General features: G+C 48.3%; 2 protein-coding genes across 2 annotated transcripts in view; one reads left to right on the forward strand and one right to left on the reverse strand.

Annotated features, from left to right (window-relative positions):
• Window positions 1-6,162, reverse strand: part of LOC119656077 (alpha-actinin, sarcomeric) — a 186,309-nt gene extending 180,147 nt beyond the window's left edge. Inside the window, exon 1 of the mRNA XM_038062360.1 lies at window positions 5,845-6,162. The gene's annotated coding sequence lies outside the window, so the exon portion shown is untranslated. The remainder of the gene's footprint in view (window positions 1-5,844) is intronic.
• A 412-nt stretch (window positions 6,163-6,574) lies between these two features.
• LOC119655742 lies at window positions 6,575-19,716 on the forward strand. Its single transcript, XM_038061795.1, has 4 exons — window positions 6,575-7,185; window positions 7,253-7,460; window positions 17,849-19,345; window positions 19,405-19,716. Exons 1-4 carry the CDS (start codon window positions 7,026-7,028, stop codon window positions 19,628-19,630), a joined length of 2,091 nt encoding a protein of 696 aa, XP_037917723.1. The 5' UTR covers window positions 6,575-7,025; the 3' UTR covers window positions 19,631-19,716.
• The last annotated feature ends 4,685 nt before the right edge of the window (window positions 19,717-24,401 follow it).

A 24,401-nucleotide genomic window follows, 5' to 3' on the forward strand; every position in this document is an offset into this window, starting at 1 on the left:
ACAGTGCGTTCAGCTACAAGCGCCGCGACATTATCTACATAACCGACCAGGCGTGACTCTTCTGGCATATCGTAGCGTGGATCTTCCTGCTCTAAAACCAAACTACCGAGGAGATAAGTCTCCGGCAATGCGTATCGCTTCTGATGAACTTTTCGAGCATTTTTCCAGCAGTGTCAAGCATACATAGTGGGCGGTATGAAGACGGAAACTCGAGCTGGACTGCTTGCTCCAACTCTTTTATACAGAAAATTGTAGTCTTCCACGACCTCAGCGCCGACGTCATCATCCCATACGGGGTACGCAGGGAATAGTGCCCCTAGAGTGCGGTCCATCTACTCGGCCTTGAGTAAACAGGATTTCCGCAGAGTCCTGATTTTTCGGGTTATCAATTTGTAACCAAGTCCTCACGGATCCCCATTCAGCTCGTCGACCAGATCCTGCCAGCAGCGAGCTTTGCTTTTGTTTATTGCGCCGCGGAGTCTCCTTTTGACTGATTTTTACTCCGTCATTATGGTACATGCCTCCTCTCCCAGTCGCTTAGACGTTATGTTAAACGGCGGAGCTTGTGACACTCTTTCCGGAGCTTTGCGATTTCCACTGTCTACTAATACTTAGAAGATTTGCCACGTCTTGATGCCCTCCTGAGCATCGAGGCTCCGCAGGCCGTCGTTATCAGGTGCGCAACTTAATTTACGACAGTGTCGGCTGCAGCGCCACCGCCCCCAGGAGCACCCTCCAGCGCGGCTCCACCTGTTCCAAGAGTTTCGACAAACCTCCCGGTGTACACTTTCACAACGTTCTATGCACAGAAAGAACGCCGGGGTGGCGCACGCCGAGAGTTTGTGTCCACCACTTCGAAGGCAATGTATTGATGGTCGCTTGCCGAGAAGTCTTCCAGAACTCGCCACCCGTCCACCAGCGACACCAGTGATTCCAACGCGAAGGTTACGTCTGGAATGCTTCCCTGCCGAGTGACGGAACGTTCGGGTGGATCCGATGTTTAGAGCTACAAGTACTGTTCTCGCCGCCATTTCCAGAATTCGTTTCCCTCTGGAGTCTGGGTGAAGCATGCCCCATTCAAGTGTCCTAACTTTGAAGTCACCCCCGACCAGGATCCGCCCATTTCAACCGCCTCCTAGGAGCATAGCACGTCCACACGACACTTTACCTTCCCTAAGCCCAACCGAATGGTGGATGGAATGCATCGCACTCTCAAGAATGTTTTAAAGTGCATGCCCGAGATGGCTCCGAGCGTTTTCAGTAGTCCTAGGACTGAGGAGTATTTGCAAACCTCTCCGGCTAAAATGAATCTCTGCTCATCGCTCCGTACTCCGGGGGAATTCATCACTTCTCAGGATAGACCAAGCATCAGCCCCACCGACCAGCACAGTCTCCTTAGAACTATTTGGCCAGTGCCAGTGTCTACTCATCAGGACCACCATCATTTCATCTTCAAGGATTTGGTCACCTGCGAATACCCATAGATGCTATCAAGAAGCCGCTAGAGCAGCCGAATATCGGCCTGCATGGAGTGATTAGACATTTCGACGCCCCCACGTTTCTCGTAGACGTTAACGGGGTCGCAAAGACCCTTTCCACGGACCACCTAAAACCTGATTATCTCGAGTGGGCGGACGTACTATTCCTGCAAGTTCAACCATCTTAGCCGCCGCATACACAGTCACCTTTGCAGCAGCCTTTTTCATCGTTTCTTCGGCAATACAAACACAGTAATATGGCCCCAAAAGGAGGGTCACATTTTCATTTCCTGCACCAGACGCGAAGGTCTTTGGGAAGGGGATTGTTGTGGCACCACCAGTACAGCGTGCTCAGCACAAGCAAGCATTCATTCCGCGTGAGACTTTCCTTTTCTAGGGGTCAAACACAATTCTTTCCGTTGTGCTTTCAAGAGCACGGCAAAATTATTATATAGGGTTGGGGAAAAAGAAATGTCGTATTTTGTCAATAGATGGCGACACTTCAACATATCTTGTGTTGTACTTATCGCATCGGGTCTTACTATACGGCGATTTGAAGACAACAAACTGTGCTACAAGTGTCTCTTTGACAGTGTTGTGATCGTACGTTTCAGTCTCAAGTTGTAGCGCGTCAAAGATGGAGTCCACTAAGCAAGAAATTCGTCATATTTTACGTTTTTACAACCTGAAAGGTAAAAATGCAACGAAGGCGGCCGAAAAAATTTGTGAAATTTATGGGTCCGATACTGTAACGATTCACACAGCACAGCGTTGGTTTGATCGATTTCGTTCTGGTGTAGTGGATGTCGAAGATATATCCCGTACTGGTGGGCCAATCGTCGCGGAAACCGATACAATCGTCGAAACTATCCAAGTAGACCGGCATGTGAGCATTCGCTCGATTGGCCAGGAACTGGGTACAGACCATAAAACCGCTTGGAACCATTAGCGAAAGATTGGATTCCAAAAAAAGCTGGGTGTTTCGTTGCCACGCGGGTTGACGGAAAAAAATCTCTTGGACCGACCCATTTTTGAAGCGGATGGTGACTGATGATGAAAAGTGGATCACGTACGAAAATTTCAAGCGAAAAAGATCGTGGTAGAAGAACGGTGAGCCGGCCCAAACCATTGCTAAGCCCGAATTGACGGCCAGGAAGGTTTTGCTGTGTGTTTGGTGGGATTGGCCAATAATTGGGTCTTCTGGTGGGGAATGAGCATCTCCTGGGCATCGACGCGTTACATGCTGTAGAGATGATTTGTGAAACATGGAGGGCTCTATCCGTGGAGGTACCTGTTTGCTAGGCAGGTCCGCGGACCATCCTGGTGTTCTTTTGAATTTCGGCTTCCGGGGTGCTGTCCTTAGTTCAAAGGTGATCTTACCTGATAGTCGCTGTACGTAAAGTCCTCGCCAACTTGGCAGAACATATCACGTGCTAGCGCAGGGCTGACAAAAGTCAGATCTACAATTGAACCAGTTCTTTCTTCGCACGCAAGGTGTGACTACCGTATCGAGGGCTGAATGGTCACAGGGGTTAAGATGTGACCTTGAACCGCTTGGGTACCAAGCGAATCCCAGTTTCAACTAGCCTTGTCTCGGCAAAAAGGGGCTCTGCCGAGAACGACTTATTTTCCCCGGTAAAACAAAGACCATGAAGTCAAATTCACCACTTAATCAAGTGGGAACAAACCCTATTGGAACCCAGTCCTCAACGGACGAGCCGAAACAATCCCATTCAATCGGCGCCACCTGCTGATGCTAAAGTCTTATCTACGAGTAAGCATCTTTCTTTGGGCAGTGAACAGCCTCCAGGCAAACACCTTCGGGCAAAATAAAGCCCCCAGGCAAAAAAAAATCGGGCAAACCGCCTCCGGGCAAAACACAACCCCCGGGTAGGGCCAATACTGAAGGGAACGGATCGCCTGGGACATCCGCGGCTAAGGGCAAACGAAAGCGGTAGCAGTTTACTGATGATCCCAATTCTTCATTTGCAGCCAAGGCTATCGCGCTCCTTCTTGAACGATGTGTGGGAGGGTGCGCGACTGACCCTGAAGAGGGTTTTCGAGCTACCATCGTATAGAAAGTGCTTTCTCTGCTTTCCAATAGCGGAGCGTAATGATGCTGAGGTCCTGGAATAACTAGGGTCCAGAATAACCTCAACACCTCCACCAGGATGATACTAGGTAGCAAAGCAGGCCTCACTAGGCCTCACTATCGGCGCACCTGAACGGGATATTAAGGAGGTTCGGGAACAAACGGGCGGCCAGGGCTTCCCCGCCGTGAGTTTTCTACGATATATTTCGTATCCGACGTCGTAGCCTGGAAATTCTTGCATTTCCAGATGGAAAGCCGCTTCTCTTTTTGAACGAGGTATCGCCCACAGCAATTCGCCGACTTTGCATTTTTCATCGGGGGGTCGTGTAAATTTTCAATTTTCCGCGTTTTTTCCAAGGCTTCCCAGCCGTCCATTTTTCAGGATATCTCGCGTTTCCGACGTTGTAAAGGGGAAATTCTTGCATTTCCTGAACATGGGTTGCCTCCCCTTTCGCACGAGGTATTGCTCACAGCAATCCACCGGGGGTCGGTTACATTTTAAGTTTGCTGTGTTTTTTTTTTGTTTGGGAACGGTTACGCCAATCCTGTCTGTCTGGTTGGCATTATCAGCCCCTGATTGTTTCCAGGGTATATAGGAGATGGTCATTGAACATCTCCTGGACGCCGAAGGCAAACACACGGGATTCATCCCCTGCTTTGATTCCTCTCAGGTGGCCCGTGGATTCCATGTTATAGCTTGCGAGGACCAATTCTCTAGGAACTTTCTCGGTTCGTGCGTTGCTAAGATCAGCTCAATGTCAGCCCTTACGACGAGGTCGGTCGCTCTCATCTGGTTGCCGAAGATCCGCATGGATAAGGACAAGCTCGTTCAATCCCTGCGCCTTCAAAACCGCAGAATTCCCGTGGACAACCGGGTTGTTATGAAGGAGGAAGAACCCCAGACAAACAACCAACCTGACAAGATAAATCTGCAGCACTCGAAGTGCGCCTCGACTAATCTGCTTGTCTTCCTCCTAGAGGAAGACATCAATATCGCACTAACATAGGAGCTTTGGGTTGGAAGCGATCGAACAATCAAAGGGCTCCCAAGCAAATATTTTAATTTATTCCACAGCACAGGAGACGCTGATCAGGGCAGACCTAGATCATGTATCCTCGCGAAGAAGAATCTGCATCCTCTACTGTGAGCAACTCGACCGTTTGAAGCAGGTGATTGACCAGAAGCGGCCAGAATTGGTCAATAGGAGTGGTGTTATGTTCCACCAGGACAACGCTCACACATCTTTGATGACCCGCCAGAAGCTACGGGAGCTCGGATGGGATGTCCTACCGCACCCACCGTATAGTCCGGACCTGGCACCAAGTGATTACCATCTCTTCCGGTCCATGCAAAACGCTCTTAGTGCTACTAAGTTCGCCTCAAGAGGCTTGCAAAAACAGGCTGAGTTTTTTGCAAATAAGGAGGGGGGGAGTGTGGGGGTTAGTGTGAAGTTGCCTTCTAAATGGCAACAAGTTTCCGAACAAAACGGCGCATATTTGACTAAATCGGATAATTTTAAGTATGTTAAATAAAGCGGTCAAATTCGATCACAAATACGACATTACTTTTTCCCCAACCCAACACATTTCTTGCTAATAAATACATCATCATCAATGGCGCAACAACCGGTATCCGGTCTAGGCCTGGCTTAATAAGGAACTCCAGACATCCCGGCTTTCCGCCGAGGTCCACCAATTCGACATCCCTAAAAATTGTCTGGCGCCCTGGCTTACGCCATTGCTCAATCTTAGGCAGGGTTTGCCTTGGCTTATTTTTCGACCATAGCAAATACATACTATTTAAGAAAAGGATTAATTTAGCTTTTATTACAAATATTTGGACTAAAGATATTTAGCCTTATTGCCTCGGGTTGTCTTATTGGAGCCTGTCTTAAGGCGGCATCGGTCCGTTGTGCCATTTTTTTTTACCCCACATTACTTCCCACTAATTATACAACTGCTGGGAACTCAAATTTCAATTAACTTAGCAAAAAAACTATTGTTTACAGACATAAATTTCAAATTCAAACCATCAAAACGATTTTTGCACATTACATCATCGTAGAACAGTTCGCTTAGATTAGCGCCAGTCGGCACTGCGGCCTGGCAATGCCATCACCTGTGTGACACCAAAACAACCCTCGACATTCGAAGTGGACCGTGAGGGGGACGTCAATCAAGCCCGCAACTCACCCCAAAACGACGCCGAGCCGGCAAACAACTGCGTTTTGCATTTTCCCGTGAAATACATTGGAAATGGGATTTCCGGCTTACCTGCGAGGCTGGACTCTATCCGATCGTCGCGTAAAACCACTCGAAGAACACACGTCACTCGACCGGGAGGACGAACTACCCCAAACCAGAAACACTGCCGACCGCTGGGATTCCGTACACACTGGACACCACTTGGAGTGTGAGAGAAAGTAACGCGCGTTTCGCCGGCTCCTCGGCTTTGGCACTTCTTCCGTTTTCCTGCAAAACACGGGTTTGCCGCGAAACTGTCTTGTGGACAACCGACGGGCTTGGAATTCTGGGCACGGCTGGTGGCGACACAGATACGCGACGCATTCGAAGAAATTGGCTGTCAACTCGTAACTGGCTCTGGTGCGGCTGGTGTTCTTCGGCTCATTCAAATTGGTGCCTGGAGAGTGTCAGAAATGTCCATTGCTCCAGTACCGGTTCGGTGGTTGGTTCAAGAATTTCCCCTGGAGATTGTCAACGGAGCGAGGGTACGAACCGCATCCTAGTGTCTTAGCTAAGAATGGATGGATGCCTTGGGGCGAATAAGGTCGTGTAGGGGGTTGATTTGGGAGACTGAATTGCCTCCCTTTTCGCTTAGAAACTTTCTTGATTGCAGACGATGCAGAATGAACCCCATTACTGAAAAATGACACCTGGAAAGCAACCCCGAGCAGGTAATGCCCTTCGCATCCCCTTCCTAACTCGAGCGCAACTCAACGTCAAAACCGTGCCGCTGTAGTGGTGCGCATTCCAGCTACAGTTCATTGCCTTGACGGATCCACAGCTGAAATCTACATGGCAAGGAGCAGCTAAATTTTCTTTTCCTCGAGTTTCTCTCCGACCCTAAATGTGATTTGCGCGGGTGCATCGAAATTAGTAGCTGCATCCGACCCGGAAAAGGATCGCGGTGCGACCTGTGCGTGTTACATATCCAAAATTGGCGAAATTACGCGTCAAAGTGTCGTGTCTGATTTATTGCTCCCCTCTCGGGGCGGGGACGGTACGACTCGGTGCCGTGTGAATGTGTAGGTAGGCAGGTGCCTGTACCGATTGACAGTTTGCTGGACAGTGTGCGTGCCGAGTCGCTGTCAACTGCTCCGTTTGACTTTTCTTGACTCTGCGTTTTGGGTACGGAGAATGTGAAGTGTTTTAGCTGTCACTCGTGAGATTTTCGACAGTGATAGCTTGGATCGGTGATAAGTTTCGCTGGGTGAATGCGTGCAAGTGATGAGCGGTGGGAGAAAGTGAAAATGCAAACGATGGATCAATTCTCACACGATCTGACGCTGGCGTTGGAGGAAACATCGCGTACGGGCGGTGTCCGGGCTGGACGTTGGGGTGCACGGCGAAGGACACGTTCGACAGGGAATTTGCGTAAGTTGAAACGGCTTGACGTGGTGCTGGCGACTGATTATCTAATGGGAAACCACTTGCTTTGCAGCCTGTGCCCCGCAACCGACAGAGGATTCGTCCAGCAGCCCCACGGATGCAGGCAACGATATTCAGAACAACCAGAACCCGGACGGCTTGAACAACTCGATCCTAAGCGACTCCGATGACCGTCATGATCTGCCGCAATCCCTGAAGAACCAACAGTTGCTGGGCAACTTCGAATCGGACTCGTTGAATGAGAACTTCAGTCCGGCCAGGTGGGTGTCCTTAATGTTCTTGGAACGGAGTTGTCGAATGTTTTGTGGCCGGGAACCAGTGCTAAGGAATTCCAAACCGGAAATACCACAGTGGCTGGACCGCTTTGGACTTAGCTTCCGGAATTCTTGCCTTTTGGGGCTCCTCCTTTGCTATGAGATGTGATTTTTGTGCTTTCAGGGTTCATTCAAATTCTTGGCTCTTCCTCTGTTGCGAAGCAAAAGTTTTCCTGCGCAGAAGAATGAAAGTCGTTGGGGGGGGGGGGGGGGGACCATGAAACTCCCACTAGGGGACCAACCGCAAATAACCGGGCCGAGAAGCACATCCTCCAGGAATTCTCCTGGAGCATATGCTCTCAGAGGGCCATCCCGGTTCCCATGGTACCAGATAACCTCCCGGTGAGGCTTCGTGGCAGAGCCACTCCAGATGAGTCCCTTGCAGAGTCGGGTCTGATCGCCTTCCTCGAGTACGTGGGGACGGAACTCCCCAACGGGTTAACTGGAATCAACCCGAGACGGAACACCGCAACGGAACCTTTCACCAGCTAACTACCGCTCTACGTACAATACAACACAAAGGACATCACAAGACAACACTAACACTAAACACACAAGAGTGGTGGCTAACCACCGCGGCCACTAGGCCATTCGCCCATCAGCTGCAAGCGAAGCAGCGTCGAGGAGTTCCCTCCTTCGTCGGAAGGCAGCACGCGCGAACTCATTAGCACATTTAAGTGTTCCACTGCTAGGAAGGCACTGGCTAACATCGAAGATACCGTTCAATACGTGAACGCCCATGTCGTCTAGATTGCGGATGTCACGGTACTCAGAGAACATATAACCAGTCCTCCGAGTTAGCCCTACATAAAATAGTCCTGACTGGAGGCAAGGCTGCGCTTGAAGAGGAACTCATTCAAGCTACCATGCCCCGTCAGAAGGAAGCCCATCTCGAGTCCGAAGTCCACGGCGGAACTTCCTCTGGCAGACACGTTTCTAACGTACTCATACGTGACCCGACCTTTCCCACATTAATCCTATCTAAGCTGCCACTCTCAGTTAACAGCCTTTTGACCGCAAGCGGTCCTAACCTCTCAACCTGATCGACACTTACTAAATCGTTTTGCAGCAAAGGTACGCCCCTCTTGATCCTGTAGGCCTTCGCACGCCGGACTACCTCCAGATCAAGAGGAGGAACACCCAACAAGACCTGCATGGCGTCGGTCGAGACCGTACGACACGCTGACAAGCGTAGAGCAGCTGCCTGCCTCTCATCGTCAGTGCCAAATCACACAACATAGGGGACCCATACACGCAAGGAAGAGTCCCACATAAATGGATCTAGCAGCTCTCCTGCTTAGACCCCACTCACACCACATAACACGCCTGAACATACACACTAATTTAGTAAGACGCAGCCTGAGCTCGCGTAGGTGCGCGACCAAAGACATGCGTTCCGCGATCATGACTCCCAAGTAGGTCATTTTCTGCCGGATCTGCAAAGACATTCCGTTGAACTTGACGTAAGGCGGACGACTTAGGATGCCTTTTGGCATCATCGCGACACCGACTTTAAGGGACCACGCGTTAACGACGCACATGTATTCGGCAGGCTGCTGCTGGAGCTCAAGGCGAGGGCTCCCTCCCAACAAGAATGAGGAGATTATCCGCGTAAGCTACACATTCAACAACGGAAGAAAGCTCACCCAACAGTTCGTCCATCATCAGGTTCCATATAAATGGACCCGCGATAGATCCCTGCGGGCAGTCGCGCTCAACATTCACCCACACACGCTCACTGACACCTTGGACGAATGCTTTCCTATCATAGAAGTAGCTCTTCCACAGAGCTAATTCCTGGCAGTCACACTCACGAATTTTGGACAACGCAGACGACCAAATTAGATAAACAAATGCGCCTTTGAAACCAACAAAGATTCCAAGGACGTACTTACTAGGACAACGGACCACAAAGTTCTTCGCATGCATTAAGGCATCGTCGGTGAACCTACCAATCCTGAAGTCATACTGCCTGTCAGACGCCAGATGGGATGTTTTCACCCCCAGCTACTGGACCATAATCCTCTCCAGGACCTTGCCAAGGGCCGAGAGAAGAGATATCGCCCTGTAAGACCGAGGACTACTCTTATCTTTCTCTGGCGACTTCAGGAGCACAACCACCCTGGCAGTCTTCCAGAATGCAAGGAAATAGCCCTCCCGAAAACAACACTCAAACAAACACTGGACATGAGGTGGGATGGCCTGCCAGATGGCTTTGCACATCTTGCCTGTCATCCCATCCCAGCCAAGTGACTTCGCCATACTCTCCTCGATCTCACAACTCCTCAGGGGAGGAATTCCTTCCCCTCCCTGGGCGCGACCGTCCGGAGACACCGAAGGCTCGGATCTCGGAAACAATTCACCTAGCGGAGCACAAAGACTGTCACATCAAGTCAGCATCGGTTCTCCATTCACCTTGATGTCAGCTATGTCGTGATTTCGCTTCCCTCTGCAAATCCGGTAGACCCTACCCCAAGAGTCATCGCAGCGCTCACCGACGAATCGCCTCCAGTCGTCTTCCTTCGATTGCCTCAATACCTCCTTGTACGACGAGACACCTCACCTATAGGCGAGCCTAAGCCGGTCTACATCAACAACAGAATCAACATCACTATGACGACGCGCCTTTTGGAATTTTTTCCTCAGACGACGGACCTCCCTTCGCTAAACACGAAGAGTATTCGTCCACCACGTGACATGCTTCCGAGCCCTCCGTTCGGGCTTCGTAAGCATGTCATCATTGACGCAACACAACCACTCATTCAACAATGCAATCTTACCATCCACAGACAAAAGGACAAACTCAGAGAGGGGTGAATGGCCGGCTAACTCCTCCATCCGCGCAATGTATTCACCCCAGTTACACCCACGCGTATTCCAACGCGCCGGCATAAGCGAGGGATCCACACTCACATTCGCACCCCTATTGACCAGCGCGACCTCAATGGGAGTGTGATCACTGACATTACATCCAGACAACAATCTTCAAGACTGGACAAACGCCTTTGCTGCAAGATTGACACACGTAAAGTCAATATCACTAACGCCCCGGAGCTTTCAAACGTGGAAACACTTGACGGGACATTTACACAAAACAAATCGTGCTTAAGCAACACTTTGGACAATACCTCCCCCCTACGTATAGCACGGTGGCAAGATGTGCTGCGCAGAAGAATGTAAAATTCAACAGTGTAAGCCTTCAAGTTGGAGGAATCACCATGAATGACGAGTAACCCCTTGCGCTGAAAAGGATAAAAGTCGCCAATTTCATTCTGCTCCAATGGTTTCAGTTTTGAATGAAGTCGTAGTTTCCTGTCAGCTTCCTACCGAGGACAGGCTTTGGCCAACTTTCCATTTAGCTTCGCTGATTTTAGGCTTCGCTTTGAGCAAAGATTTCCTTTATTTTGCGTAAAAGTGTGGGGGGAGGGGAGTGTCTTGGTCCGCTAAAATCACCTCCACTTCTCCTTCCCATATCCCCGCGTAACCAACGTGAAGGGCTACTTCCCAGGGAGGGCTTTGTTCTTCCCCAGCTCAATCAAATGACGCCGTCGCAACTTGCGGACTCGATCCAGTTCCTGCGTCCCTTTGTATCGCAGCTCTGACTCCCTTACTGGCATTATACCTGCGTCCTGGGAAGTAGCCTTGTGAAAGTTTCTTGGTGAAAGGCGGACTACTCTTCAATGGTACACGTCGGAACATACTAGGAGTCCATAATATCGTCGATAGCTCTCTGCGAACATTATGGTCCGGTGGTGTGAGCCTAGTGGTAGTTGTTGCATGTATCAGGAGCCGACCACTCCGGGACCCTGATCGGGTAGTGAATATTGAACCGGTGTAAGCGGATCGCAACGCTTCGAGCGAGCCCTAATCACTTTGTAAGCTTCAGAATCAACTAAGCATAGGTCAGGCTTCAGGAAACTGGGGTAGGGGTTTTGTCCCCGGGGGTATATCTGTTACTCACTGTTGTAGCCCCTTCCCTAGCCTGTGTGGAGTTGCAAAATCTCTAATCATCCGCGTCCCTTCGTGCAAGTAAAGGAACGCTCGATGAATGCGTTATGGGCGTGCACATGCACGCATCAGGAGATGTGCATGCCTATGCGCAGGCCACGTAGGTGGGAAGTAAACGCCCACCCGTGGATAAAAATGAGCTATGAGAAGGACATCCAGAAATCAAACCAAATATGGAGGACGAGAAGAGTAGTTTTTTTACGGTTGGAGTGGGCAAGCAGACTGCCGACCGTCGATATCCAGCGACCGCAGTGCCTCAGTAGTGGGAAACTTGGCTACTTTGGCATCTAATGCTACAAGAGATTAGTGGAGTGAAAATGCGATCTACGCCGGATCCTTTTCGAAAAAGCACAAAACTTGGGAGGTCATCACTGAAGGCAACTTTACCCTTAAGCAGTCGAGATTCGTTGAGGGACCCGGAAAGGAAATTGGAGAGACCCCGGACTGACATAACTATTAATACTGTAAAAGGTGATCATGGAAGGCAGCAAACTGCAACAGCGTTTGTTTCATTGGGGAAACGCATCAACGAATTCTGTGAGTTCATTAAAGAGAGGCGGAATATCCACCAAAATATCAGGGCTCTGATACGAGGCATTAAGTTGTCCTATATTGGGGCGGTGGAGGAGAAAAACGTCCAAGTGTCTTGTGACAAAGCCATACGGGGGACGCAGATGACGCCACCTCAACGTAAGATAGGTGAGGACGCGGACAAACGGAGTAGAGATGGAATAAATGAATCCCTCGGAAGAAAAAGCCTCATCGCCAAAGAAAGCTGCGCCAGCGAAAGTTCCGGACAGTTCTTCGATTACGGGTCCAACTGTGACAAAAGGAGAACCGGCTACAGCTCGTAGACCCGAAGAATGAACAAAGGTGGGCGGCACAAGGAGAAAAAGAAGACTCGTCCGGAAGTTATCATTATTTCCTAGAAAGGAGATATGTCCTACGCTGACATCCTTCAGAAAGTCAAAGCCAATCCGAAACTGACAGGTACCTGGGTGGCAGTGCGAACCGTATCAGGCGTACACAAATGGGCGATCTATTGTTTGAACTAACTAAATCTAGCGAGAAGATAATGGATAGCTTCTTCGGCCAGGTGGAGAAGGTACTAGGGGAGCAAGCTGCCGTGAAAGCTCGGAAGCAACAAATAGTAATCAAGTGCAGAGACCTAGACGAGGTCACATCACCAGAGGATATTTGTCCTGCACTAAGGGAACAATTCAACCTTAGCGACAAAGAAAAAAACGCCATCAAAAGGAGTGAAGAAGGCATATGGAGGTACACAGACCGCAATTATTTGCTTGCTTGGAATCAGGGATTAAACTGATTACTACGGGCAAGGTAAGAATGGGTTGGCCCGTGTGTCGACTCAGGGAGCAAATATCTCTGAAGAGATGCTTCAAATGCCTCGGTTTCGGTCACTTTTCGCTTTGTACTAACGAGTACGATAGGTCGAAAAGGTGTAGCAAGTGTGGTGAAGAGAGCCACCTTATCAAAGACTGCATTGAAGGTCCGAAATGCATGTTGTGCAAAGGGAGAACGGGAGTAGATGACCGGCATGTTGCAGATGGTGGCAGGTGCCCGGCATATAGGAGGGAGCTGATATGTAAGGCTAAATGCGGTTGATACAAATCAACCTCAACCATTGCGAGGCAGCTCAAGACTTGCTCTAACCAACCATTCGAGAGTCGAACGTGGACATGGCGGTAATATGTGAACCATACCAAAATTAAGTTAGTGTTACGTGGGTGAAAGACCCATCGGGAAACGCGGCGATGTGGGCATGTGGACGGCAAGTCATTCAAGAAACAATGGCATTCCCGGGAACCGGTTTTGTCCGGGCGAAAGTCAACGGCGTCCATATCTGCAGCTGCTATGCTCCTCCTAGTGCAACATTACCGCTATATGAGGAGATGCTGGGCGGCTTGGTGTTGGACGTTAGAGACCAAAGCTCCAAAATCTTTGCCCGCGGTTTCAACGCGTGTGCTTTAGACTAGGGAAGTCCAGTGACGAACACCAGGGGTCAAATCTTGCTGGAAACCTTCACGGAACTGGACATCGTACTCGCCAACATTGGATGCGTGCCCACCTTCTGAGGCAGGGGACTAGGGTCAGTCGTCGATCTAACCTACCTCAGTACCTCATTGGCGAGAGGGATGGTCTGGCGGGTGAGTGAGCACTAGTGTGACCAACAGGCCACCTTTTTCGACATCAGGAACCGGGGAAGAGTCGAAAGAGCATCTAAAGCATAAAAATCAGGATAGCTGGGTGGTCCACTAGAGCTTTCGAAGAGGAGATATTCCTGGCGGTTTTAGAAGGAGATTACGACCCGAAGCGAATGGCGCTGGAAAAATTGAGCCAGTTATGGCAACGGATAACTGAGGCCTGCAACTCAACAATATCTCTCGCATCAACAATGCTGCGCCATTACAGTAGGAAACCAAACTACTGATGGAACCAAGAAATTGCGCTGTTGAGAGCATCGTATCTGCGAGCGAGAAGGCTTTGCCAAAGGACCAAAGGGAAGTCAGAACATCAGCAGTCGGAAAAAGAACACCGCGATCTTCGAAGTAGCCTTAAGAAGATTGTACGGGAAAGTAAGCGGAATTGCTACAATCAGTTGTGCCCTGAAGGAAATACGACCCCGTGGGCGGTGCTCACAAGGTTGTAATGAACAAGATTCGTGGACAAAAATCACCCCAAGTGACGTGTCCGCGACTCTTTTTCAAACTAATCGCAATCCTTTTCCCACAACAAGAAAAAAGTGGATCTCATCCAATGATCTAACTGGATGTCTTCACGATCCCCGAGGTGACCGAAGGGGAACTACGGGAGGTCTGCGGACGAATTGGAGACAACAAGGCTCCGGGGTTGGACGGGATTCAGAACAAAGTCCTGAAGTTGGCTGCTAAAATCAGACCCGCATGATTCATAAATACATTTGAGTCCATGGTTGAAGAAGAGTAGAAGAAGCAGAGGTTGTTTCTGCCACCGAAGCCCCTAAAACCACGATGGGGAAGATGTTGGAGAAGGTAATATACAACAGTCTGGTTCCGTTCGTCGAGATATTGGGTGATCTATCGGAGCGGCAGTATGGGTTTCGTAGAGCGTGGTCCACGGTTGATGCCATAGCAACTGGTAAGTGCTGTGCGGTGGTAACACTGGATGTCAGGAATGCCTTTAACTCAGCCAACTGGGATTGGATTAAGGGCACCCTGGCCAAACTGAGCGTCCCTGATTACTTAGCTCGGATAATCAAGAGTTACCTTTCGGAGAGGCTTCTTTGGCACGAGACGGACGACGGACCGAAGGAATATATTGTGACAACAAGTGTTCCCCAAGGCTCCGCACTGGGGCCCTTACTGTGGAACATAATGTATGACGGAGTGCTCAGCCTTCGCGAGGCGTTGGAGGCAACATTGATTTGTTTCGCAGACGCAGTGGTAGTAGTTGCAAAACATTACCAGGATGTGAAACTGTATGCAAGTGAAACCATTCAAGCATGGCTCCAAATGGTGAAATTGGACTTGACGGAAGATAAGACGGAGGCGGTCCTTATTACCAATCTCAAGAAAAACAACACTATCAAAATCCGCGTTGGTAATCACGAGGTCGTTTAAAAATCGATCATTAGTTACCTGGCGGTAATGATCGATGCCAAATTGAGCTCCAAGGGGCACCTGGACTATGCTCGCGAAAAGACAGCAAAGGCTAGTTCATCTCTAGCAAGTATGATGCCAAATATTAAAGGGACGAAAGCTAGTCGGCTCCTGTCTGGACGTGCACACTGGATCACACAGTGAACCAGATACCGCTCGACCAATCTCTCAACACAAGGGATCAATGTGTGGTTTTCAGCGGACTTTTTCGGGGTTATTCCATTGTTTCTGCCCCATCCTGTATATCTAGTGGTTTCTTGCAAGTCCACAGACACCTCGAATGAATTCGCTTTCTTCTGGTAAAGACGGTGCGCCCTATTCGCTGCAAGATGCAAACTGCATCACCCGATACTATCCTATACCCGCTGCACACCCTCAGTCAGATTCAGATTTAGTCGGAAAGGTATTGGCAGATCTAAGCGAACTTTAAGGACGAAAAAATGTTGGTATGCATGCCTAGACATTAGTACCGGGCGAATAGCTCTAATGGGGCTACGCAGGTCGGTGACGAAGTCTTTGTGCCTAGAAGCTGATTTATCCTGGTGAGCGATGAATTCTCCCGGAATTTGAAGTAATGAGCCGAAAGCCAAGCGTAGCTCCATCAGGAATGCTTGAAGCACTCAGAGCCATTGCGTTTCAGACGTGCAATTTAAGGCAGCCTCTAAAGTGAATTGTATGCATTCCGTTGGTCTGGCGGTAGCGTCGTGTAGACGTACTTCGTCTTGATGAGCCTCAATTGGCGTACTGAAGATGGAAATCCGGTGAACAAATACGAATTGGGCTATGGTGTGAGCCACTTTAGTAACGGTCTATGATAGTAAGACAGCTCTCGTAGCTTTCGTAAATAGGAAGCTTGATTTGGTTGAAACGACCGTTTAAAAGTTCATCGCTCGACAAAAATTGCTTGATAAAAACAGCGTGACGCCAGCTTGAGGGATGAAATGCAGCGGTTGAAAGTCCGTCGTCTGCATCGCACTGATAATTGGAGAACTAAAATTTGTGGGTATGGTCTGTATTCGAAGCAGGTGTGAAATAGGCCGATGAAGTCAAGCTGCCTGGAATGACGGGATGTGGTCCTGTTGAACGATGGTTGATTTAAATGACGAATTGACGGTCTCCAGGATTCGTTGAAAATACTTACTGACAACGAAAACGGAGAGAAGCTTGCGATCGTAGGTCATGTACCGTTGCTCAGTCTCCGACAGCCTCCTTCTTCAGGAGAAGATAACTATGAAACTCATGTGTCGTTGTTGGCCATACTGACGGCCAACTTTGATATGTCAATGCGCAAAGCTATTCCTTGAGTAGATGATAGATAGGAAGGCTGAGGTGGTGGCAATGGCGATGCCCAGCTTGCAGCGCGCCAACACATTTATCTCAATTGACCTAGAATTTAACTGCCTATATGAGCGAGAGAATTGCTTTGTTTAGTTGGTAACCCAGCTTCCTGAGCAAATGGTTTAAAGTTCATTGCAATGTTTGAGCTGCTTTCCTGAGAGTGATTACGAATTCCAACAGGTCAACCGTCCTCGGCAACGACGGCGAAATCCCCGTCGGTAGAAGGCTCGTTAGAGGTCGACACCCAATAATACCGAGTCGCTAGTCTCCTGATGCAGATACTCTCTCTCCTTCTCTCTCTCTCTCTCTGCGGCATCGCCTGTTCTAAGTTTATACACAATTTCGCTCTCGCAAGCGGAGAGCTACAGAAACTTCTGGCAACTATATTTTGGCCGAGTTTCTTGGCATGTAGAGCATTAAGGGAGATTTTGCAAACATCAATGGGTGCCCTTGTTACTTGTTCGTGATGTCAGCGATCTAGCTTGATCTTGTATCCAAAAATTTGAGGAACGAATTTATCGATGGTAATCGTCTGGGGTCTGGCAGTAACTATTCCCAGGGGATCTGCGATATCCGACCTAGCTTCATTACTACTAGGAAGAGTTGTATTAGATGCTAGTTGTCCAGAGCTAGTTGAAGATTCCTGAGTCCGGATAGGCACTTCTGTCTGGAGTTCGTGAAGTGGTTGGATGGCTGTGACATTCTTCACGATGATGTTCTGAAGCGTTATGAGTTCGCTGATAAGCGCATTAACGTTCTCATAACGTTTACTGATGACTTTCTAAGCTGCTGAAAGGTTGGAGGAGCTGCTCTGCTTTGTCGGTCATGCGCAATGTTGAAGTGGGTCCCTTTACCGACCGATAAGCCAAGCGAAAAACGGGACTAAGTGTCTGTACCTAGACTCTGTTCCTTTAACATCGTTGTTAGTGCTGATACTCAGCTGATAGTTTGGCTCGGTGCCTGTCAGGTCAATGGAATAAGTCCTTCCAGGATATGAGATTGAAGACTTGACTTTCCCTGATTTTGAGGAGCCTGGTTAAGGCTGGTAGGGTAATCGAGGCCTCGCTGAAGTACCGAGTATGTTGCTACTTGACATTGCGTCCTAAATTTTCAGATTGACAATGGCGTAATATTCCGTTGGGGTTATTCCATGTCTCCAGTTGGTGCTGACATTTCGAAATACATTCTCGTCTTCGAACTTCCAAGCCATTGTCCAAAATTCACTCCTACCTGCCCAACTCTTTATTAGTAGATTAAACAGACTCTGACCTGAAATTGTATTACTTGATTAGATTAGGAAACTTATCTACATTTTAAAATTTTCCACAGAATCTTTCGACCCAACACGCGTCGCAAACGAAAATTCAAACGTATGGCCGTCGAATATGAGACAACACCATCCACACCAGGTGCGCCAGGTGAAAATGCAACAAACCCCATCTTCCCTGTTGGTGGTACAATAAAAAAACGCGTTCTCAAACACACTGCCCAGGAGAATTTTTGTGGTAAACGAAAACGTTCACACCGCGATCGCTACTATGATCACGATCATGCAAAATTGCATTCTTCAAGTGTTCCCCGTCATCGTGACATTTACGCACCAAAAAGTTCATACCAGGAACACAAGATTCGAACGCGAAGTTTCTCAACAGCAACTAAGCCCTCATTTGATCGTATTCTGCCGTTGAACAAGAACATAATCTCGAAAATTGAAAGAATATCTCAGCAGCAGAAGCCAAAAATGGAACAGACGCCATTCACGTTTACGCCAGTGCATTTAGGAGGGAGTGTCGTTGCCACGACAGCAACAACAAGTCACTCCTTGGCAACTGCAACGGAATCTATCCCAATATCGAATCCCGAACAGATAGTGCAACTCGCAATCCGAAATGCTGCCCTGAATAATTCTCTGATCGGGCAAACGGTAGCAAGTGACTTGCGGCCAGTGGAAACTACCCAGCAACCCCAAAAATCTGGCAGCTTTGGCTCATCGTTTACTGCGACAGCCACCATCCCAGAAGGACTCGTGCTTAACAAGAAGCAGCCACCTGGCACCATTGAGTTGGTTTCCTTACCATCGAGGCGGAAACATAAGCGAAATCGTATCCGGCGTGAACAGCTTCGAGCACAACTTCGCTGCAATGCCCCGAATCCTATGGATTGCAGTGACCTAAACGACTTCCTAAGTTCGAGTTCACTGAGCTCCTCCGAATCAGAGGGAGCGGAAACAAATGAGTCGGATCGCGAAGGGGACGACGAACTCACCGACTGGCCCGGCAATGAGGTGATGGTGAATCTGGCGTCCAAAAATGACTTCAAGAGAAAATCCTCAAAGAAACCAGGTCTGCCGCAAATCAAATCAGACGACTACGCTGCTGGGATCGATGATGATGACACACTGATGAGCGCTGACGAACCTATCGGTTCTCAGTATAATCTACCGAACAGCACGAAACCAATGCAATCCCAGCCAATCGCTATCGCCGGCTCGATATCTGGCGTACCACAGCATCTCCCAATAAGACAGATTGAAAGCGAAATGTCCGGTGAGACATCGAATCACTTTCTGTCGTCTCCGCCATCACATCTTACCGAGAACCGCGAAATTCGTGCGGGTTGCCGGCGCATCCGAGAGGGCAGACCTGGTTTCACGATTATGACAAGTGTAAATGAAAGACTGGCACGGTTTTTGCAAGACGGCCGCCAATCACAGTTACGATTGCCTGAGATTGAAGTGCATGAGCACGAGAAGCTCCTGAATCTGGCGAAATTATACTCACTCCAAATGTCGGTAGATAATGGATGTGCGGTGCTTACTAAGACTAGGTAAGTTACAGGAGCGCCTATTGAAGGTTTGTTTTCATTAATCCTTTGCTCCCTTGCAGCAACACAACACAGTCCGTGAAAATCGATCAAAGTCATCTGGGGCACCGGTTCTTCATGAGTGACTATAAAAGACGTTGCTTTGATTTCCCATTCACTGATGCAAATGATAATTCCAATGATGAGTTCGGAGACGATAATCCTTTGAGTGGAGATAACTTGGACGATGAACAGACGACGAGTGCAGCTGGACAAACTTTGACGCAGTCTTTCGGGATGATCAGTTAGCTCAGCAGCGAGGATGAGTGTCGTTTCGATTGGTTCGAATGAAGTATGGATGCAATTTTTAAACAGTAAAAAATGATGAAGAGGTTCTTCTCGGTGTAGTTCTCGTAAGGTTTTATGAAGATGAATTTTCATATGTCAATGGTGAAGAAGTAGCTGCGTGAAACGCTTGTTTATGGTGAGTGTTCTACGTGAATATTTCAATACGAATTCGGAAGGGGTATGCATAACTAGATATCCTGGTACATTAGGAGAGAGGACGATATCCGTTCACAAAATCTCTGATCCATAACAAACCAAATTCTTGGTTTGTTTTCTCAAGTTCAAGCCGATACCAGGGTGTTAGACAGACTTCGTCAACATTTTTTATATCTTTTTTTCAGTTTCAAACACAATCCTTGAGAGACTCGGGTGCTGTAGAACTCAAAATTAATTTTCGAGAAAAGATAGATTTGGTTAATGCTAACTAATTCGAATCGGGGAAGGAGAAAATTTAGGAACTCGAAGAGAGTTGATTTCTTAGTTAGTAATAGTCATTTGCAGAATGCTCCTAAGGAGGAGCTGCTAAGCTCACAGTCTATGAAGGGTGCAGGTTCCCCAAAGCTAATGCTACTGAGCCGGTGCCTATTTAATCCAAAATTCTAGGTGCTGCCTTTTAAAGATATCATACGTCTGCAGTGGGACGCTGAGAATTGCGATCGCTGGCAACCAGTCAGTTATGAAGGAGTCTATAAGTCCGCCCCATTCCGGTCTGTTGTCACTATTTTCCGAAGACCAAATCGACATATTCAATTCATGCATGTATTGCATGTTATAACCATGGCTTTCGACATTAGATGCGAATTTGAAAACCTCGCATCTGTACCCAGATCAATCCTTTGGTAGAACAAAATGGCGCAATCGATCACGACGAGCGGCCCCGGTTGTGGGCGGGACAAAGACTAAAGAAAAAGAACGAAGATGAACCGGAGAATTCGATGTTTGCTGCCTTTACATGTTGCGCAATCTTATCACGCTGACCAGCTAAACCCGGAAGTGTTCATTGCTTTTTTTTGCGGGTAGAGTAGGTGAATCTGTTTACGCATAGGGTATTGAACACTCCCGCAGCGGTGCGCCGTCGGGCTACTAAATAAACGTTCCAGCGATCAGAGAACTAGTCTGGAACCTTTTGGCACATTATTTCGGGGTAGCTCTCCCGGCTCAAGGAGCCTTCAAATCAGGGAATTCCATTCATGAACGGAAGGGGGGGGGGGGGAAGAAAGGGAATTGCTAGTTGAAGAAATCAATTATCATCCGGTCACTCCACCGGTTGAGCTCAATCTTCGCAACAAGTAGAACACGAACGCAATTCCCAATACGACTCCCTCTGTCAGCGCTCTTCGTCATGTCTCTGGCAACGTTGTCTGGGGAGCTTTCCTGTGTCCATAAAGTTGTTCCTTGTTAAGGGCATCGTCTCATATCTCCGCCCCGTAGAACAGAACAGGTTGAACTGCAGCCTTTTTCGCGGCTGCTCTGATTTGCTCGAAAAAGGTCACCTTTGAGTTGAGTGTTTACCCAAGGTACTTAAATCAATTCGTCGATCGTTATGGGATGCAAGGTCGGAGTTCACTTTTTGGTCAAGATGACTACTCCATTTTTTTTTCCAACGCAAGGCTGAAATTATGAGAAGTCAATCCATCCGCTTACCCGCCGCATCAATATGTCAAGTTTGCTTTTCACCTGTTCAACAGTACATCCAGCAACAAGTGCCACAACATCATCCCCATTACCACCAACCAACGAGACTCTTTTGGCGTGGAGTCTTAGGAGACTATCGTACGAGGCATATCCAGAAAGTAAGTGTACTGAATTTTTGGTGTTTTGGCGGAGGGTGAAAACGTATAATGCCACTGCTGCGACTGCCTTTTATGATAGTTTCTGGCGTGCAATGAGCAGTAAAAATTGACCGGAAAAATTCATCTTTGGAGTTTGTTGGGCTTCAAAAACTCTTGTCCATCCTCCATTCGATTCAACGTGTATTGGTGTGTCTGCTGTTGTGGAAACCATTTCGTGGAGAGTTTTCAATATTTGACGGTTTTTGTGATTATTTCGTGTAGTCGAGATCTAAAGATTTCGCGGAAATATCGCAGAAAGTTCATCTACAGTCAATCTGCGATCGTCATGGAACGATTTTCGGTTTTTGCTACGATTTTGTCGGACACAATTGAAGGTCTTCTGCTCCTCAGATCATCATGTACGGACGTACGGCCGTTTTTAAACTTGCGACCGCTACCGCTTGTATACACTCGTCATAGCTTTATCACCATATGCAGTTTTCATCTCATTATAAACTTCAACCGGAGGTTTTCCCCTCCAAACGAGGTAAGGGTCATCCCCCCACGTATTTCAAACTTGGAGGGAGATTGGATTGACACTTTTCATGGAATATGTTGTCGCGTTGACAGTTCTCACCCTGCTGACCTCGAACGACTCGTTGCGAACAAGAGGGGTCAGACTACACCGTAGTGTAGCCAACATGTCGAAAATAAAATCCCTTTGCCCGTGAGAACATCACTACCCTTACTTGCTGGATATGTCTCGTAGGAAGCGTTCCAAAGATCCAGTCTTTGGATGGATACCTATGCTACGTCCTACGTGATCTCCATCCGCCTCTGACTCTCTAGCATCTCAAAGAGCAGGGAGCGGTATCGCAGATAATATCCGCCAGAGATAACTCGGCCTGTGGAATGAATTTTCTAGTGCGCCTAGCATCTCTGTCCACTTTACGAAATTGAAGGCATTTCTAACATGAACACTTACGAGGAGCACTACTTGTCAAGATCGACGGTTCTATACCTCAACCCGACTAACTGCATCCACGACCTCCATGACAGCATCCACCGTGGATCTCCCTGCTCTAAAACTGTATTGCCTTCAGGATAAATTCGTTGGTATGTATCGATTCAGCGACTCTGCTCTTGATGAACATTTCATGCAATTTCCAGACCGTGTCAAGCCGGTCGGTATGCAGACGGTGGCTGGCGATCTCCTTTCCCTTTGCTGATTAGGGCGAGTCTCGCCACCTTCCAGCGGCAACGAGAAATATCCTTCGTTAGACAAGCGTTGAATGCAACGAGCAGTACGTCTGATGGATAGTGGACCACGAGTTTATGTACTTCTGCGGGAATACCATCAAGATTTGGCGCCTTCTCATTTTTCATAGTGGAAGCTGCCTCTTCAAGCTCTTTCGTGGTGAAACGTGGACAGCCCTCGGCGCCTTCCGTCGGTGTTTGGAGAATAATGCCCGTAAAGTGCGGCCCATCTAGCCGACATTAACCATACACGGATTCCGCAGAGTGCCGGTTTTCCGGGGAACATCTTATAGGCAAGTCCCTACGGATCTCCATTTACTGCGTCGACTAGGCCTCACCAGCAGCATACTTTGCTTTTGCTCATTACGCTGCGGAGTTTCCTTTCAGCTGATCTGTACCCTGCCATTGCGGTGCATGTCTCCTCTCGGGGGTCTCAAGTTTATGTCAAACGGTGGAGCCAATGACACTTCCTCCACAGGTCGGCAATTTTCGCCGTCCACTAAAACATAGAAGACTTGTCGAGGTTGGGAGCCTTCCTGGGCATACCAGCGCCGCACACTGTCGTTATCACGTTCATCACTGAATTTACGATAAGTCAGTCACCACAACTCGAAGCGCCTTTTCAGAGTGGCTTTCCCCTGTTTTAAGAGCTTCAATCAATCTCTCGACCACTTTGAAAGCGACATATTGGTATTCACTGAGTGATTCCGATACAAAGGTTACATCATGGATGCTTTCTTCGCAGCCTGGGGGAAAGTTGGCGTGGATCTGTTGTTTAAAACTATGAGCCCGATTCTGTCCGCGAGTCTGCGTGCAGCATGCCTCATTCAAATGAACTCATATTGAAGTCACCCCCACCCCTACATCCTTCGACTCCAAAACGGCATCCTCTAGAACATCAAGTCTGCGTATATTTCTCAAATATATCATAAATAAATGATATAAAACCTTATCCCTAAGCGTCAAATCCAATTAAAGCCACACCCTCGGCAAGTATCCGAAATCGGATGCCGTCCCGAACCCAGATGACAGCGGTACACGATAAGTCTAGAGTCCATAAAGTTGGGTCTTTGTTCCGATATTGTTCGCTGATTAACACTAGATCAGCTTTTACCACGCCAGGGAACTGCGTTAAAAACTCGTGAGCAGTTGCACTCTGGGGCATGTTAATTTGTAGGATGTGCATCACGTTAGCTGTGTTATAGCATTTCTCAGTTCCACCCTTAAAGCTAGACACCCGAGCCCACAATGTGTGCAAGGCACCCATCAGACACACTGCGATCTCTGTAAAGAATGCAATTCTCTTTTTCGATACAAATATTCGCTTAGTGTTAAGGAGTTTGCTCGTGAATTGCTGGGCAACTTCCACCACAACGAGATTTTGGCCTTAAGAATTTGCATAGGCGATACCGTTGATTGGTTCAATGTGGACATTCACGCAACGAGGACTCCGGTCCATTTCGTTTTTTCTATGCAAGAAATTTGTACTCCATTGTCTTCGGGCTTTATTTTATAGTAACTCTCGCTGAGAACTTCCACAAATATCGTGTCTTCCATCCGTTTAACGAACAGAGCCGACAATTTAGTCCTTTGTTTTCTCGACTTTTCCTTTAGAGATGCACCATTTGTAACCTTCTTCATTTTGGCAGACGGTTTTCTAGCGACGTGGCCTATTGTTTTCGGTTGTCCTTCTTTGCTTCAGA

This window comes from Hermetia illucens, chromosome 4 (genome assembly GCF_905115235.1).
Source record: "Hermetia illucens chromosome 4, iHerIll2.2.curated.20191125, whole genome shotgun sequence".
NCBI lineage: Eukaryota > Metazoa > Arthropoda > Insecta > Diptera > Stratiomyidae > Hermetia > Hermetia illucens.